This window comes from Onychostruthus taczanowskii, unplaced genomic scaffold (genome assembly GCF_017590055.1).
Source record: "Onychostruthus taczanowskii isolate IOZ18803 unplaced genomic scaffold, ASM1759005v1 scaffold141, whole genome shotgun sequence".
Classification (NCBI taxonomy): domain Eukaryota; kingdom Metazoa; phylum Chordata; class Aves; order Passeriformes; family Passeridae; genus Onychostruthus; species Onychostruthus taczanowskii.
In genome coordinates, this window is record NW_024498585.1 from 46665 (window position 1) to 61035 (window position 14371).

General features: G+C 38.9%; 2 protein-coding genes across 3 annotated transcripts in view; both read right to left on the reverse strand.

Moving 5' to 3' along the window:
* MCCC2 (methylcrotonyl-CoA carboxylase subunit 2) overlaps positions 1–7494 on the reverse strand; it is a 36897-nt gene extending 29403 nt beyond the window's left edge. Inside the window, exons 1-4 of the mRNA XM_041398165.1 lie at positions 7280–7494; positions 3898–3964; positions 474–558; positions 113–214 (exon numbers count right to left, since the gene is read on the reverse strand). Of these exons, the coding sequence (XP_041254099.1) occupies positions 113–214; positions 474–558; positions 3898–3964; positions 7280–7411 (386 nt within the window). The 5' untranslated portion in view covers positions 7412–7494. The remainder of the gene's footprint in view (positions 1–112; positions 215–473; positions 559–3897; positions 3965–7279) is intronic.
* A 554-nt stretch (positions 7495–8048) lies between these two features.
* BDP1 (B double prime 1, subunit of RNA polymerase III transcription initiation factor IIIB) overlaps positions 8049–14371 on the reverse strand; it is a 51367-nt gene continuing 45044 nt past the window's right edge. For both annotated transcript variants that reach the window (XM_041398143.1, XM_041398142.1), the window contains exons 40-42: positions 13597–13891; positions 12090–12324; positions 8049–11728 (exon numbers count right to left, since the gene is read on the reverse strand). In XM_041398143.1, the coding sequence (XP_041254077.1) occupies positions 11600–11728; positions 12090–12324; positions 13597–13891 (659 nt within the window). In that variant the 3' untranslated portion in view covers positions 8049–11599. The remainder of the gene's footprint in view (positions 11729–12089; positions 12325–13596; positions 13892–14371) is intronic.

The following is a 14371-nucleotide window of genomic DNA, read 5'->3' on the forward strand; positions in this document are numbered from 1 at the left end:
GTGTCCAAAACAAAACACTAAAAATGCTAACAGCTTAATACTGGAAACTGAATAAAATTATACCTTCTTCCTTTTCGTATCATAAGTAATGTAGATGACTGGAATCTCTCACCCAGACACTCGTCCAATGCCTGTGATAATGCCTCCTGCAGGTACCTCTTCATTACCATACAACTGGTAACCAGCAAACTGGGAGAACTCCAAAAATGGAGATCTAAATAAGGACAAATGAAACAAAATTGTAAAATATTACTAGTTCTATCTGCCACTGAATCTTACTTAAAAGGTTAAATTTTAAAAGATTTTTTTAAAAAGGAGATCAGTATTTCAAAGAACACTTCTGTAAAATTTCAATAATGCTATTTAGTGTTTATCATGTTAGTGTTTATGGAAGCTAAAGAGAAAAGAATCCTGTTGCAATATTTACCTGCAAGGGACCACCTGAAATGTTTAAGAAAAAAAGAGGTACCTACCCAGGATCAATAAGCTTGTCAATTCTCTCTCTGGGTAACAGCTTTCCTCTTGATGTATGGCGCTTGCGAGCTTTTTCTCCACCTCCTGTGATACAACAGTAAACTGTCATATTTTCTACAGATGCACATAAGATAAATTGTCAGTTATATTAAAACTTCAAATGGCAATGCTGATGAGTTCCCAGTTTTTGAAGTATGAACCTTAATAATAAATTTAATAAATAATAGTTTCTATTTCAAACAGATTTAAGGCATTGATAAAAACGCTTGCTTTTTAGAATCTATTTTATTTCCCACCTCATTTTTTACAGTTAGTCTTGAGGCAAAGATTTTAATAAACACAGTTGTCTGAAACTTTTCCCCGCTGCTTGGCAATAAACACAATGGCAGAAAACATAAATATGTAGAAAGCAGATCAGTAGAACTACAGGAAATACTAATCCCTAGAACTCATTCACAATAGCTACAGTGAATGCAATCTTGAATGACCCAGCACCATCTGGATTAATTTCCTTAGACCATGCCAAAACTGCAACCAGAATTAGGACATAGAGCATTTAATATCAAGTTTATATTTGTTTCATTTCAACCCTTCACTAGAGATCACCCTAAATCTTTCATTCTCTAGAGCTTTGTGTCATTCAATACTTCAAGATTTGTTGACACACCTCAGTCTCTTTGTAACAACAACTTATACAAACATTGTCTCTCAGTGTAGACAGATCACTGATCCACCTCATCACTCTAAAATTGTCTCCCAGTCTAAAATAAAGAAGGTGTGTTTTGCTAACATTTCTCCTGAGACTCCAGGATTTCTCTGTCAGCTAGGCATCACTGAAACAGAGCTTCTAAGCCTCCCTTGAAGTCCTTTTTCCCACCTTCTTCCTTGATCACTACACACATAATTTCCTACCTGTCAGGCATGCCAGAAAGCCCACAATTTATTTTCAGTTCAGCCAGTTCATTAGGTCTATATATCCAGCCTAAGCCTAAATCTTGTAAATTCTTTCTGTACAAGTTTCTAAAAAAACAACCTCTCATATCCACTTACAGAGATAGTACTCTTATCCATACTCTCAACATCTCAGTACATCATAACTAGACTATGTCCGACCTCTGAAGTCTTTCATTTATACTGTGTGATGCTGCAAAAATAATTTCCATCTTGAGATTTTTGTCATCTCTGTGCATCACACATGCTTGCTTCCCAGGCCCAGTAGCCATTCCATTGAACATTCTTCTTCCAATACCAAGACACTCTACCCTGCACTAACCTCCATTCTGAGATTAGTGTCCTTAACTAAATGGAGGCATTTAATTTGAAACTTCTTCTTGATTTCTCCTTTACAACAATGCCTACACCACTGTAACTGCTGATGTCCTACAATTAGTCATGGAGATTAAAGGTACCTCACCTACTTATCGTGCTTCCTGTCAGAAAACCACCTGTTGTAAAGGGGCAGGGACCACTTCCTGTTGCACAGCTGGGGATTACTCAGCAGGATAGGAAATGGGTTCAGAAAAATCCTACACACTGAATAACAGCTAACAAATGAAGCATTCATTGCAAAGACCTCAAACAAGAACTCATCCTCTGACAGCTTTTACAGTGAAATCTAAAGATGTTGCACATATGCTTCAGAAGTATTCAACCTAGGCACCTAAATTTTCTTATATACTTAAACGATATATAAAGCAATTTCAATCAATGTCACTCAAAACTGTGTATTAACATCCTGGTAGAGGCTGCTCAGATGAAGAAGAGATGAACAACACTGTGGTCTTGTTCTGCCATTGTGTAACAGGCAAGAACAGGCAAACAAGCAGCAAGGAGGAAGGCCATAATCATTAGCTCATGAGGCACACATCATTAGTTCATTAATTGCTGAACAGTCTCTACACCCATAAAAGACAGAGGTAGCCCATGAGTTTTAACATTTTCTCAGGAAACTCTGGACTGCTGTTTCACAGCAGGAAACAAAACGCATTGAGCACAAAATCTTAACTGTGCTCTATTCCAAAGCTGTAAAAGAAACTGCATCATATAAGAAAGAGTGTATAAAATGACAAAACCAGTATCGTGAGGCACAAAAAGGGCATTTTAAATTAAAGTTACATGCTCAGTCTCTAGCAACATAATTAAGCATTTATTAAGTGTTTTCATTTTATTGTTTCCATTAATTGTAGTCAACTGCAATTCATTCAGATAGCCCTACAAGTCAAAAAGAAGAAAGAGATTTTGATATTTTAAACTACTACAGACCTGCTTTCTCCTTGCCAGCTCAATTACAGCTAGGAACTCAGAAAAGATCAACCAATAAAAGAAGGACAAAGGAGAATCCCCTTCCTTTATTGGATGCATGGGGAAATACAGCGACAGAGGATGAGGAAAAGGCAAAGATACTTAACACTTGCTTTGATTCAGTCTTTAACTGGATACCAGCCCACTGAGTTGGAAGACAGGGACAGGGAGCAAACTGAAGCTCCCTTAATCCAAGGGGAAGTGGTTAGTGACCTGCAACACTATTTATACACACTCAAGTTTATGGGGGCAGATGTGATCCACCCAAGGGTAGTGAGGGAGCTGGTGAAAGAGCTCACAGAGGCACTGTCCAATATTTAGCAGCAGGCATGGCTACAGAGGGAGGTCCCAGGTGACCAGAAGTTAGTCAGTGTGACACCCATCTGCAAGAAAAGCTGGAGAGACAATCCAGGGAAGTGCCTGTCAATCAGACCTGTCAGTCTGCCAGTGGTGCCAGGGAGTGGTGCCAGGCTGTCCTGTATGTGCCATAAGGGCACTCAACAAATGTGCCACATGGAGCAGATTTGTTGAGTGCCATTATGCAGCACAACCAGGGGGTCAGGCCCAGCCAGCAAAGGTTTAGGGAAGACAGGTCCTGCTCGACCAACCTGATCTCCTTCTATAACAGGATGACCTACTTAGTGGATGAGAGAAAGGCTGCGGATGTTGTCTCTGTGAACCTTGATGAAGCATTTGACACCACTTCCCACAGCTTTCTCCTGGCTGTTCGTGGCTTGGATTGGTGCACTCTTGGCTGGGTAAAAGACTCTGTCTGGACAGCTGGGCTCTGTCTCTGGCTGGGCCAGAGAGTGGAGGTGTTGGATTTACATCCAGCTCATGCATGGTAGCTAGTGGGGGCCAAAAAAAACAGGGCTGGGTTTGGGGTCCAGTCCTGTTTAATAAGTTTAATAACAATCTGGACAGAGGATTGAGTGGACCCTCAGTAATCTCCCAGACAACACCAGGCTGGATGGGAGTGTTGACCTGCTGCAGGGTAGGAAGAGTAGGAAGAGTCTGCAGAGGGATCTGGACAGGCTGGATCAATGGGCAAGGCCAACTCTTTGAGGTTCAACAAGGCCAAGTGCCAGGTTATTATTCTAAAATCTAGACTATCATACTTACCTAACCTGATTTTTTCTGCTTTTTCTTGTAGCTCAGTTACCAGTGCCTTCATTCGTTCATAGTTGTCCTAAGTGGGGAACAAAACAGAATTTTAAATTCAACCAAGGGTGACTATATTAAATTTTTTAATAAACAAACACAAGAAGTACAATTTCTCTTCCAATTCTAATTTTACCTTACTAAATACCATCTCTATATTGTCTTTAAAGTAGTAACATTCCTACCTATGTACTAGCTTCTCTCAAGCATCCCAAAGCATTTAATCAAAATGCTTTACAAAAAATCTTATAGTGTTAGGATAGTAAAAGACTAGTTCTGAATTTAATAAACTAAAATATTTGGTTTACTAAATATTTTAACTAGTCACTACAGAGTTGAAGGGCTTTTTTCTTAGATTTTTTCCTTTGGCATAGGTTTGTTTGCATTGTATATCTAATTTTGTAAAAACCACAGATTTTAATTAAGTGCTCTTATGACTTGTACTAAAGGATGAATGACCTAGGTCAAACAGATTTTGGTAAACACTTTTTAGATTCTTGTTTAGGTTGAACAAGAAGATAAAACAAAAGATGGTTCTGTTTGTTTTGTCTTGGTTTGGTTTTGTTTGGTTTTTTGGTTTTTTTAAGCTGGTGTTGTTGCTATTATATTTCTAGAAAAATGAAGATTCATAATCTGAATATGACTGAATCAGTACTGAGCTCACCATTTTCATTCAAATTATCCAAAACTCCATGTGCACATTACAGCAGGTTGGGGTTTTTTTACAGTCACTTATGAATTTAAAGGTATAAGTCAAGCTTAATTTGTTGGGTTTTTTTTGGAGACACATTAAGAAATTTACTATCTTTTTGAAAAGTGCAACTGCAATAAAAGAACATGCTGCACAAAAAGATCTGATTGCCTTGTCTAATTCTCATTTATATGATGTTTGAGTCTACTTTGACAGAAAAAAACCAGCTGGTAACTCTATGCTAATTCTCTATAACTCTCATATATACTTGAACACACAGACTTAAGGTTTCCCTCAGGAAGAAGCTGCAAATGTTGCAGTTGAGTTTGTTCACTTAGGCACTGAAAGGCAAAGAAACAAAGCAGAAATAAAATAAAAACATTAACAGATTCAGCTAGCATTTGAAGTACTTTGGCTGTAGAGTGACATTTGAAACAATGTATTTTTCAGCCTTTGTAACTGCCACAAACAGTTTAAACACACTCTCTTGAAAGGTAAAAATGTATCTTGTAATTCCATACTTTTAAAAGCCTGTGGTTGTCACAACACCCAATATTACTTTGCCTCAGTGTTTAGCTTGTCCAGCTGGGTCATTTTGCACCTTTACACACCAAAAATGTTTCCTGTTTCTCCTTGTTCAGTCAGTCTTTTTTTCTCTAAACACATTCACCTTCTGCACACAATACTGTGCTTAGAAACTACCTTTAACATAGGAAAAAACCAAAGAAGCAACTAAAATGGCAGAGGATATTAATAGAAGAACAGTAATCACAGTCATAGACTTCTCATTAGATTTTGATTCACTGTAGCTAGTTTATCTACTCTACATGAAAACAGTGAAAGGACTTTTTAGATAAACTGTAAGAAATACTGCACAAAAACACCTGAGTTGCTTAAACTCACTCAACTTCTATCACGATCTTTCATGCCTTAAACCAGAATAGAACACTGTTATACTTTAGTAAAGAGATGTAAGGATGTTTTAAAATAATTCTGAATACACACAGAAAAGACTACTCTCAGAAATAAATGCACTAATTCTACCATGTATTTGTGGGCTCCTCATTATTGTCATTAAATAATGAAAAAAAAAGTCAGTGAACTGGCATCAAGTTCTTTCTGGAAACTGGTCCTTGCGCCAGCAAGCTGTGTAAAGTTCTGCTGTTAATACAAGGATTTCTACAAATTTCAATGCAAAATTAAGAGGCAAACCCTATACACCAATCCAACAGTTACTGCACAAGCTCCATGAATTACTGCTACATCGCCAAAGTGTATGTAAGAGATAGTGCCTGGAATCTTCAAAGAGACTTTGTTTCATTTTCCAGAATTTAGACTCACCCACCTTTAAATTACATTTTTGCCTATCTGGTTCAAGAGACAGTTTGCATCATCAAGGCCAGCCTGTCTACTTTAATTCACAGCCAGAAAGGTAAACAGTAGCCAAAGAAGGCAAGACCCTCATCACCTATCATAATGTCTTCTTGTGTTTGCACTGTTATTCCTTGTATTACTTTTTTTTTTTTTTTCAGATGGTGAAGTGCCTCAGAGCAGGGACTCAGCTCTTTGTGTTAGTAAAGCAGTGCTTGCACTTAGAGTGTTCCATAAATTATTTCTACCAAATACTAACACTATTAGCTATTTTGCCAAGCCTTGCTTTTCTTTTGAGGTTGAAAGGTACCCAGACATAAGGGCGAATCTGGGGACAGCTCAGATGAGTGAACACCTTTATTAAAATACTATCATTTTCTGGTACACAAAATATGAATTTGTACACATATATATATACACACTTCACATACACAAGCTTTGTATGTGCATATATATATATGTACATATATATGAAGAATATGCATACGGACAAATTCCGAGATTACACAGAAGCTTCAGCCACCTATTTCTGTCCCAAATTTAGTTTCTGCAAAACAAATCAGAGAACCAAACACAGAGCCAATGGACCTATCTCAGTAAGAATACATGCTGTTTCTTCACACACTGTTTTGTATTTTACAAGAACAAATATGAAAACAAACACAAGCCCTCCTATCAGCCTTGATCCATACTTAAGCCATGTTTTTCTCAGCCTAACTGTAAACACAATTTTTGACTATGATGGCGCTAATAATGCCCCACTAAAAAGAAATGTATTTATATCAGATGGAAGTACTTCTCTCTTCATAAAGACAACTGGAATTACACCTAGCTCTCCTCCTCAAAAGATGATGGTTTAGGACGCAAGTCCATGACTCTGTACAGCTATTTCACCTGATTTCAGCTCGGGAATGAATTTGCAAACATAAAACCATCGAACTTTGAAATCATCAGGCTCCACCTTCCACTGTGTACAAACCCCGTCTCCACCTCACTAGCATGGTACCGATCAGCCTGAAACGCAGCAAGAGCTGGCATCCTGATTTAAAAGGGAAAAAAATATCCACGACGAGCCAGACGACTGCACCAACCCACTGTTTTTTCACACGGTATTTGCAGGCTCAGCCCGCAGAAATGGACAGGCCTGGGCGCTCGGGGAGCGGGGCCGGCACCGGCACCGTGCACGGGCACGTGCTCGCCACGTCCGCAGGCCCCGGCCGCTCCGGCTCCGCCATGGCGCTGCCGCGGCCCGCCCGGGCCCCGCCGCCCCTGCCGCCCTACCTGGTAGAGCGCGGAGCTCGCGTCGGGGCGCGACCCCACGGCCGCCACCGCCTCGCCGCGGTACCCGCGAGCAAGCAGCGGGCGCAGCAGCCCCAGGCAGCGGCCCGGGAGCCGCGGGGCGCCCAGCAGCATGACCGGGCTGGGACGGGCCGAGCCGGGCAAGCCGAGCCGAAGAAGCCGAGCCGAGGCAGCCGTCCCAGGCCGCCGCCGCCGCCACTCCCCCCGGCGCAGCCAATGGGCACAGCGGGGCCGGGCCCGGGCGCGGAGTCCTAGCCCGGGCCTCCGGAGCTAATGCTGTAGAACGCCCTTTGGAAGAATTGTGTTGGGACGCCCACATGTGAAAATTGCATGTTTTCACGCACAGCCTAGGAAAGCCCTTGCCCTTCTTAGAAACTTGTCATACAGTAATAGGGACAGATCTTTTTAAAATGCAAACCATCTTTGGCCGAGTTTCTCCCTTCCATGAAAACTTTGCTATTCCTCAGTATTCCAGTTTTACTTTAAGTCAAGGCTCTTATCTTTAGAGAAAGGCAACACTGGGGAGTCTGATAACAAGTAAAATAGGCTCTATTCTAAAACAAAACCAGGGAATAGTGACAACACCCCTGCTAAACCATGATCAGCCTGTTACCAGCAGGTCTGTGTGCACCCCAGTTGTGCAGCCCAAACTTCAGCTTTTCCTTTAGTTCACACTTATTAGCTTTGTGGACTTCCAAGTATTTTAAAACTGCAACTGATACTTAAAGAAACAGAAACACATGTAAAAGAAAATAATTTATTCACATAATTTACATACAGAATAGGACTACTTCCTTTGACACAGAAATCTTATATGTGATCATACAGGGCATCAGACAACTCTAAGCAAAGCAGTTTTATGCCACTTCTTTGTAAAATGCTACTCATACGTATTGAGATTTCAACGATATTTTCTTACATCCTTCATCATTATAAAACTTCCACACACAAAACAAAACACAAAATTCTCTTATTTCTATTCAAATTAAATTTGTTCTTAAAAAAATTCCTCTAACAAAGTGCATGGTATTTGCTGCAAGGAAATACAAAGCATAGCCCCAATTAACAATGCAGATAAGGCACCATAAATATTAGTAATGAAATAGTTGATTTTTTTTCCCCTTTGTAACATGAATGCAAGCTAAAATGTATGCAACTAAATGTAGAATGATTATCCCCTCAGAACCCACTCAGAAGGTACTCACAGCAATTATTTCATAGCCACTCCCCAAGAATCTATTTTTAGGCTCTATGAGTGCAATTGATATAAACATGCCAGACATATCAGGAAGTAAACACTTGCATGCTTAATATCTACAAGACATACAATACATAGAGTTACATGTATACATTAATCTCTTTCATAATGTTTACAGTAAAACAATATTTAGATAAACATTTCAAGTTAAACGGATTAGGCAAAGCACAAGATACCATTTGAACAGAAACTGTTGTTGGTATTTTTGACGGTTTTTTTGGGGGAGTGAGGTGGGTTGATCAGATGCTTTCAAGTAAGTTACTCTACACTGGGACCACTAGTCCCTTTTCCATCGCCTCAAGGAATACTGCTGCTAGTGACATTTCACTGGCAGAGCTAATATACCAATCTGCAGTAACAGTAGCTTTTTTTCTGTATGTCTCTTCTCTGACAAAAGTTTAAAGGTTCCTTCAGAAGCCTTGCCAATAACTTCTGAAAATAAAAACATTCTCAAATGTTTTGTCAAACTTCATCAACTATTTCAAAATTAACTACATATTTATATTCTTTACCTGCCATCAAAATGTTTGTCAAACTTCATCAACTATTTCAAAATTAACTACATATTTATATAATTTTCCTGCCAGTAAAGGATTACCCAGTCCAAACCTGATGATAGGTCTCTTGAGAGCATTAACAATACTATTTAAACATCAGTTTCAGCTTCATAATAAACTGCTTTACGAAAGTACCTGCAAGTATTAAGTAATGGGAAAAATTTTAAGACTACTCAAGCTCCTGCAAGCAGGAGTTTCAGACTAAATATTGACTCTTTCAGCAACCACCTAACTTTGAGAGTGCATAAACCTAATTACCTCACCCAGATATATTTCTTGATGAGGTAAATAAAAACTTAAAACTAAAATCTAAAGCTAAACCAGAATTTTATGGCAAGTTACAGTACAAGCAGACATGCACATAAGAAAACCCTTTTAATTCAAGTGCTTCAAAGCAGCAAATCCTCAAAAGTGACATTTTATAATCATGGTTTAAATCCAATCTCTTTGTGCTACTGTGCACAAGGGAAAATGAGGAAGTCAGTAAATATACAAACAACGACACGTGAAAATAAGGAAAATAAATTGTATCTCTAGCTTTGTTTTCCAATTTAGAAGAAAATTAGCATTTATACTAGGAAACAGCAATCTCCTCCTCCAAGTGATAAAAAAAGTTGCAAACATTAACCTTGTGTTATCTATCATCTTCTAGTAAACTGTGTTTTTAAATTTTCAACAAATTTTTAAGGAACCAATCCTATGGGCTTTTCAGGTTACGATCTTTTAAATTATGTGGTTAAAAAACTCTTACAAAAATATGTAATTTGGAAATTTAAATAAAAACACCTGCAGTGCTTGATGTATATAGGTATGTATTCACTACACCACTTCCAATATTTGTATTCTGATCTTCAGATATTACATTATACCCAAAAAGTTAATTCCTCCTTCTAACGTAACATACTTCACAAAAAGAAGTAAAGAACTTGAATAGTCAGTACCAAGAAGCTTTAGCATTAAAATGGAAAAGGATACTTTTTCCAAGATTAAACATTATTTCATTGCACTTTTCTGTAGGATAGTCATGCACTCACTATCAGTGTCTAAACAAGGGAAACCATAAGCTGGCAGTCAGCAAATAGTCTGGTCCTATGACATCATTGCAGTGGTTTAGACTATGCCAGCATTTTGAAAGTTCCTGGGTGGCTTCAGAAAGAATACATTTCATCTTCACAGCATTAATTAACAACATGATGCTCGTATCCCCAGTTGTCTGCTCTGTTTATGCTGGACATTAAGTTCTGCACCAGAGGGAGAGAAGAAGCGCAGAGTTTGTGATCAGAAGCTGCACTTGCTCCTTTGCATTCTCTCTCACAGACTGTGTTCTCTGAAGAACAGACAGAGGGCAGGAGAGAGCTCTCCTTTGCTTTTAGTTTTTAGCCAGCTGAAGCAGAGAAGTTCCCTGGACTGGCCTTTCTTTCTTCGGGAACTGATCAGCCTTGCTTTGGACTGCAAACCCAGAAAAACACAAGCACCTCACACTTGTGACCCACTGGAGCCCAGGACGCAGCATTTTCCAGCACAGGAGGAACTGGTAACAGACCAAGTGAGCTGAGCTACACCCCAAGAAAAGGACTTTCTGAATGTGCCATCTCTTCAGAACAACAAGAGGTTTTATTGTTTAGTATTGTTCACTTTTTATGCTTGTGAATACTTCGTTAAATAAACATTTTTTTCCACTTTTCTCCAAGGAAATCTTTACAAACCAGTTAGGGGAGGCCCACTTGAATTTGCTTTCTAGAGGGACCCCTTTGAAAGCTTCCTTCCAAATGTGCCCTAAACCAGGACAAATACTTTTGTTTTTTGTGCCCAACATGTGGCTCAAAAAAGTGAAAAAAGCCTGTACTGATTGCATTTTGGTTTTACTTACTCTGTATTGAGATAAAACAGCCAGTAGCCATGTTGCTTGAATTCACAATGTCTCTCTGGGTGGAGGCCTTTACCTGTCTCTGGTCCCTAGGTTGTTTTGAGGTTTTAATACCCTTCTGGTCCCTAGGCTTATTTTCTTATCTGGAGACAGATCCAGTATTGTCCCTAACATGTAGCTTTTACAGTAGAGGGGCACAGATTTGGGTTGTTCTTGTGCTGGGCTCGGTGACAATGGTTTATAGGGAGTTTACATAGGTACTGGAGCTTGTTAAAGGTATGTTTGGTTCATGGTTTCTTTGTCCAACCCTGCGTCCCAGTTCCAATAGCATGTTTCAGGGCTTTAGTAATTGCACCCAGTTTGTTAAAGGAGGAGCAGGAGATGAGGCTTTTCAGCTTTTCCTTTCCATCTTCTCCTTTGAATCTGTTACATCACTTTTGGAGAACGTTCAGTTTCCCCTGAATGTTAAAGAGATCACTTTCCTGGTATTTTATCTGTACTGTTATTACTGGTTGACATAAAGTGTGGCATAACGAATATCAGAACAAATTGCAACTTTTAAAATACTCTTTTCTTGTTGCAGTATATTCTGTGATCCTAGTTTTTATAAAACCCATTTGCTATTCTGAATCATCCACTTCCATAAAGATGTCACTGAAAAAGTACTCAGAGATTTTGGTTGGCTCTCCTTCCTTCTCTTGATCTTTAGTACAGAGAGGTGGCTTCTCAGATGAGTTGTTACTTGGAACCTGATAAAACAAGAAGAAGTTGCTCTTAACAGTCTTCATCAGTGTGCATGTGTAAATATATTTACACATATATGCATGTGAGCTATTTGTAAGGGTATTTTGTTTATGTAGGAAGTTTTGACCAAAGGAAAAAAAAAAATCAGAGTTCACTGAAAATGAGAAATAAATAGATATCCATGCACAGAAAAATCAACTTAGTTCCCTTACAAGTTTCCTAAACATGCACAAGTCAGAATTTGTCAACTGGAACAGATACTGGACTCAAAACATGAATGATACACACCCATCTACTCACTCCTGAAACTAATTCTCTGTTCCTCACATCTCAGAAATGCATAGTTGTTCAAAAGTAAACTCATACCGTAACTGCAGCATCAGCAGCTACATGCTCATGTTCCACAGATGAAGAAGTAGAGGGAAAGGAACAAGATTCCCTCTCATCCTCAGTGGAGGGAGTGGGTTTCTTTAGACTTCGTTTTGGAGTCACAATTCGTGGCTTCTGGATCTTCCCTCTATTCTCTTTGGTGTCTTCTGCAGAGTCAGAATTACTTTTTTTGCAAATTAAAGATAAAAATCCCAACGGTTTTCGTCCACCCCTGTTCAAAACAAATATAGTCGGCATGTCATAGGACTGCTCCATAAAAGGAAGATATAAATAGCATTGCAGGAGTCCAATTCTATACACAGGAAACAAACATATACCTACAGGACATATGAAAATTCTAAGGAAAAAAAACCCAAAAAGTCATTCTGAGACAGGCTTTGGTATTACTGAATATTCTGGTACAAAAGTTTTTTTGAACAGTCACAGAGAGTCTTGACAATTTTTAAGCCTGAGAACAGGAACCTATTATTTGCTGCTAATCCACAGCCCCTAACAAGCTACCAGACTTTCAGAGAGTGGATCCAAGAAGGATGGAGGCACACTTCTGAAGAACAAACTGAAAATTCTGAGCATCCTTCATGTAATCAATGGACAACCTAATCCCCAAGGATGGGGCTACAGCAGACTACCTGCTGCAGGGTTTTAGCCTATTTACAGCAGCAAACCCAGACCAGTGAGCTTCTGGAAGTCACAGCACTGAGGGAGATACACAAAGCATTAAGTTTCCATGTTGTTAAGAGTTTACAAATTAGAAAGTAAACTTTAAGGCAAGAATTCTCATATTAATGCATCACTATCCAGTTGCTGTGGATGTCCCAAATATAAATAGACAATATTGGTACTCACACAAGCATAATGAAAAAGTAAATGACAGATTAGAAGAGGGCAGTGGAGCATTACATTCAAAATAATTAAACACAGGAGCAACGGAGAACATGAATTCAAAACATTTAAACAAACAGTACAGAAAGGTATATTTAAAAAATCAAGCCAGCATATAGGTAAGAGGAATATCCTCTGAGCTGCCAAGATTGAAACTCCTTTAGGGTAATTATTTATGTCAGTCATAAAAATTCAGTGTGCTCACTACTGTACCAGTAACAAATCTTACTGGCAGGACAAATACCAAAACAAGTGGATGGGTAAATATCTCACAACATGAGACTTACCTATGGAAAACAACAAATTATCCTAAGTTCCTATCATAGCTAATGGATGCCTGCCTGACAAAAGGAATCTATCATGTCTGAACAGACACACAGTATGCCAATAGTGCCCTTCAGTTGATCTACTCATTTAATGAGTATAATATGACAAATTTCAAAGCAGACAGTTTGATGGTTTCTGATTTGCAGGAGAGTATAGATACTGTAACTCTTAGCCATGCAGGTCACAAACAATGGTACTGAAAAGATGTTAATATAGAAACATGATCTTTTTTTACAGAACAAGTTGACAAAACATTATTGCAATTACTGGATACCTGAATAATGGAGTTTTTGAAGATGATGCTGGGCTTCTAGTATGTTCCAACTGTGCAGAATCATGCACATTCTCCTGCTTTCCTTGTCCACTTACTTCTGCTCTTCTGTTAGAGGTTAACCTAGACATAACCTCCTCTTCCTTTTCAGATGCTGCATTCTCAAGTGGTGCTTTCCCTAAGCTCTCCAAAGTCTCAAGCTGGCTTCTGTCAGCCAGTTGTGAGATAGACTCAGACACCAATACAGAAGTAAGTACTTTTCCCTTTGCTGAAGACTCTATTTTTTGAAAAGGATTCCCTGTAAAAGGAGTTGAGAGTCAAAGACTTCAGTCATAATACAAGGGCCCAAAAAATGTGATATTAAAATGGTTTGAACCATTACAGCAGAAGGGCTGAATTTTTGTTTAGTTTTATTTGTCCATTTATATTCATAAGTCACCACTACAAATTAAAAGTTCGTGGTCTACTTTTAAAGCCTGTAAGATCATAGAGATGTTATGGGAAAAAGCTGGTAGAATTGTGGTTTCAAATTTTACAGCACACTCCCCCCCTGCCCCCCATCCTTTATAACACACCACAGAACTTAGTTACCTAGCTGTTTAACCTTCTACAACTTCCCTTAGAAGTCTTTTTCAGAGCCAAAATTATAGTTCACCAAGCCCTTCACTGGCTCAGATCAATGAAGATTGCATTATCAGTAGTTCTGCTTATTCTCTGTTTATTCAGAGGCAGATTAGACTCCTAAACAGTTCCATACTTTTTCAGTAAAAATTCAAAA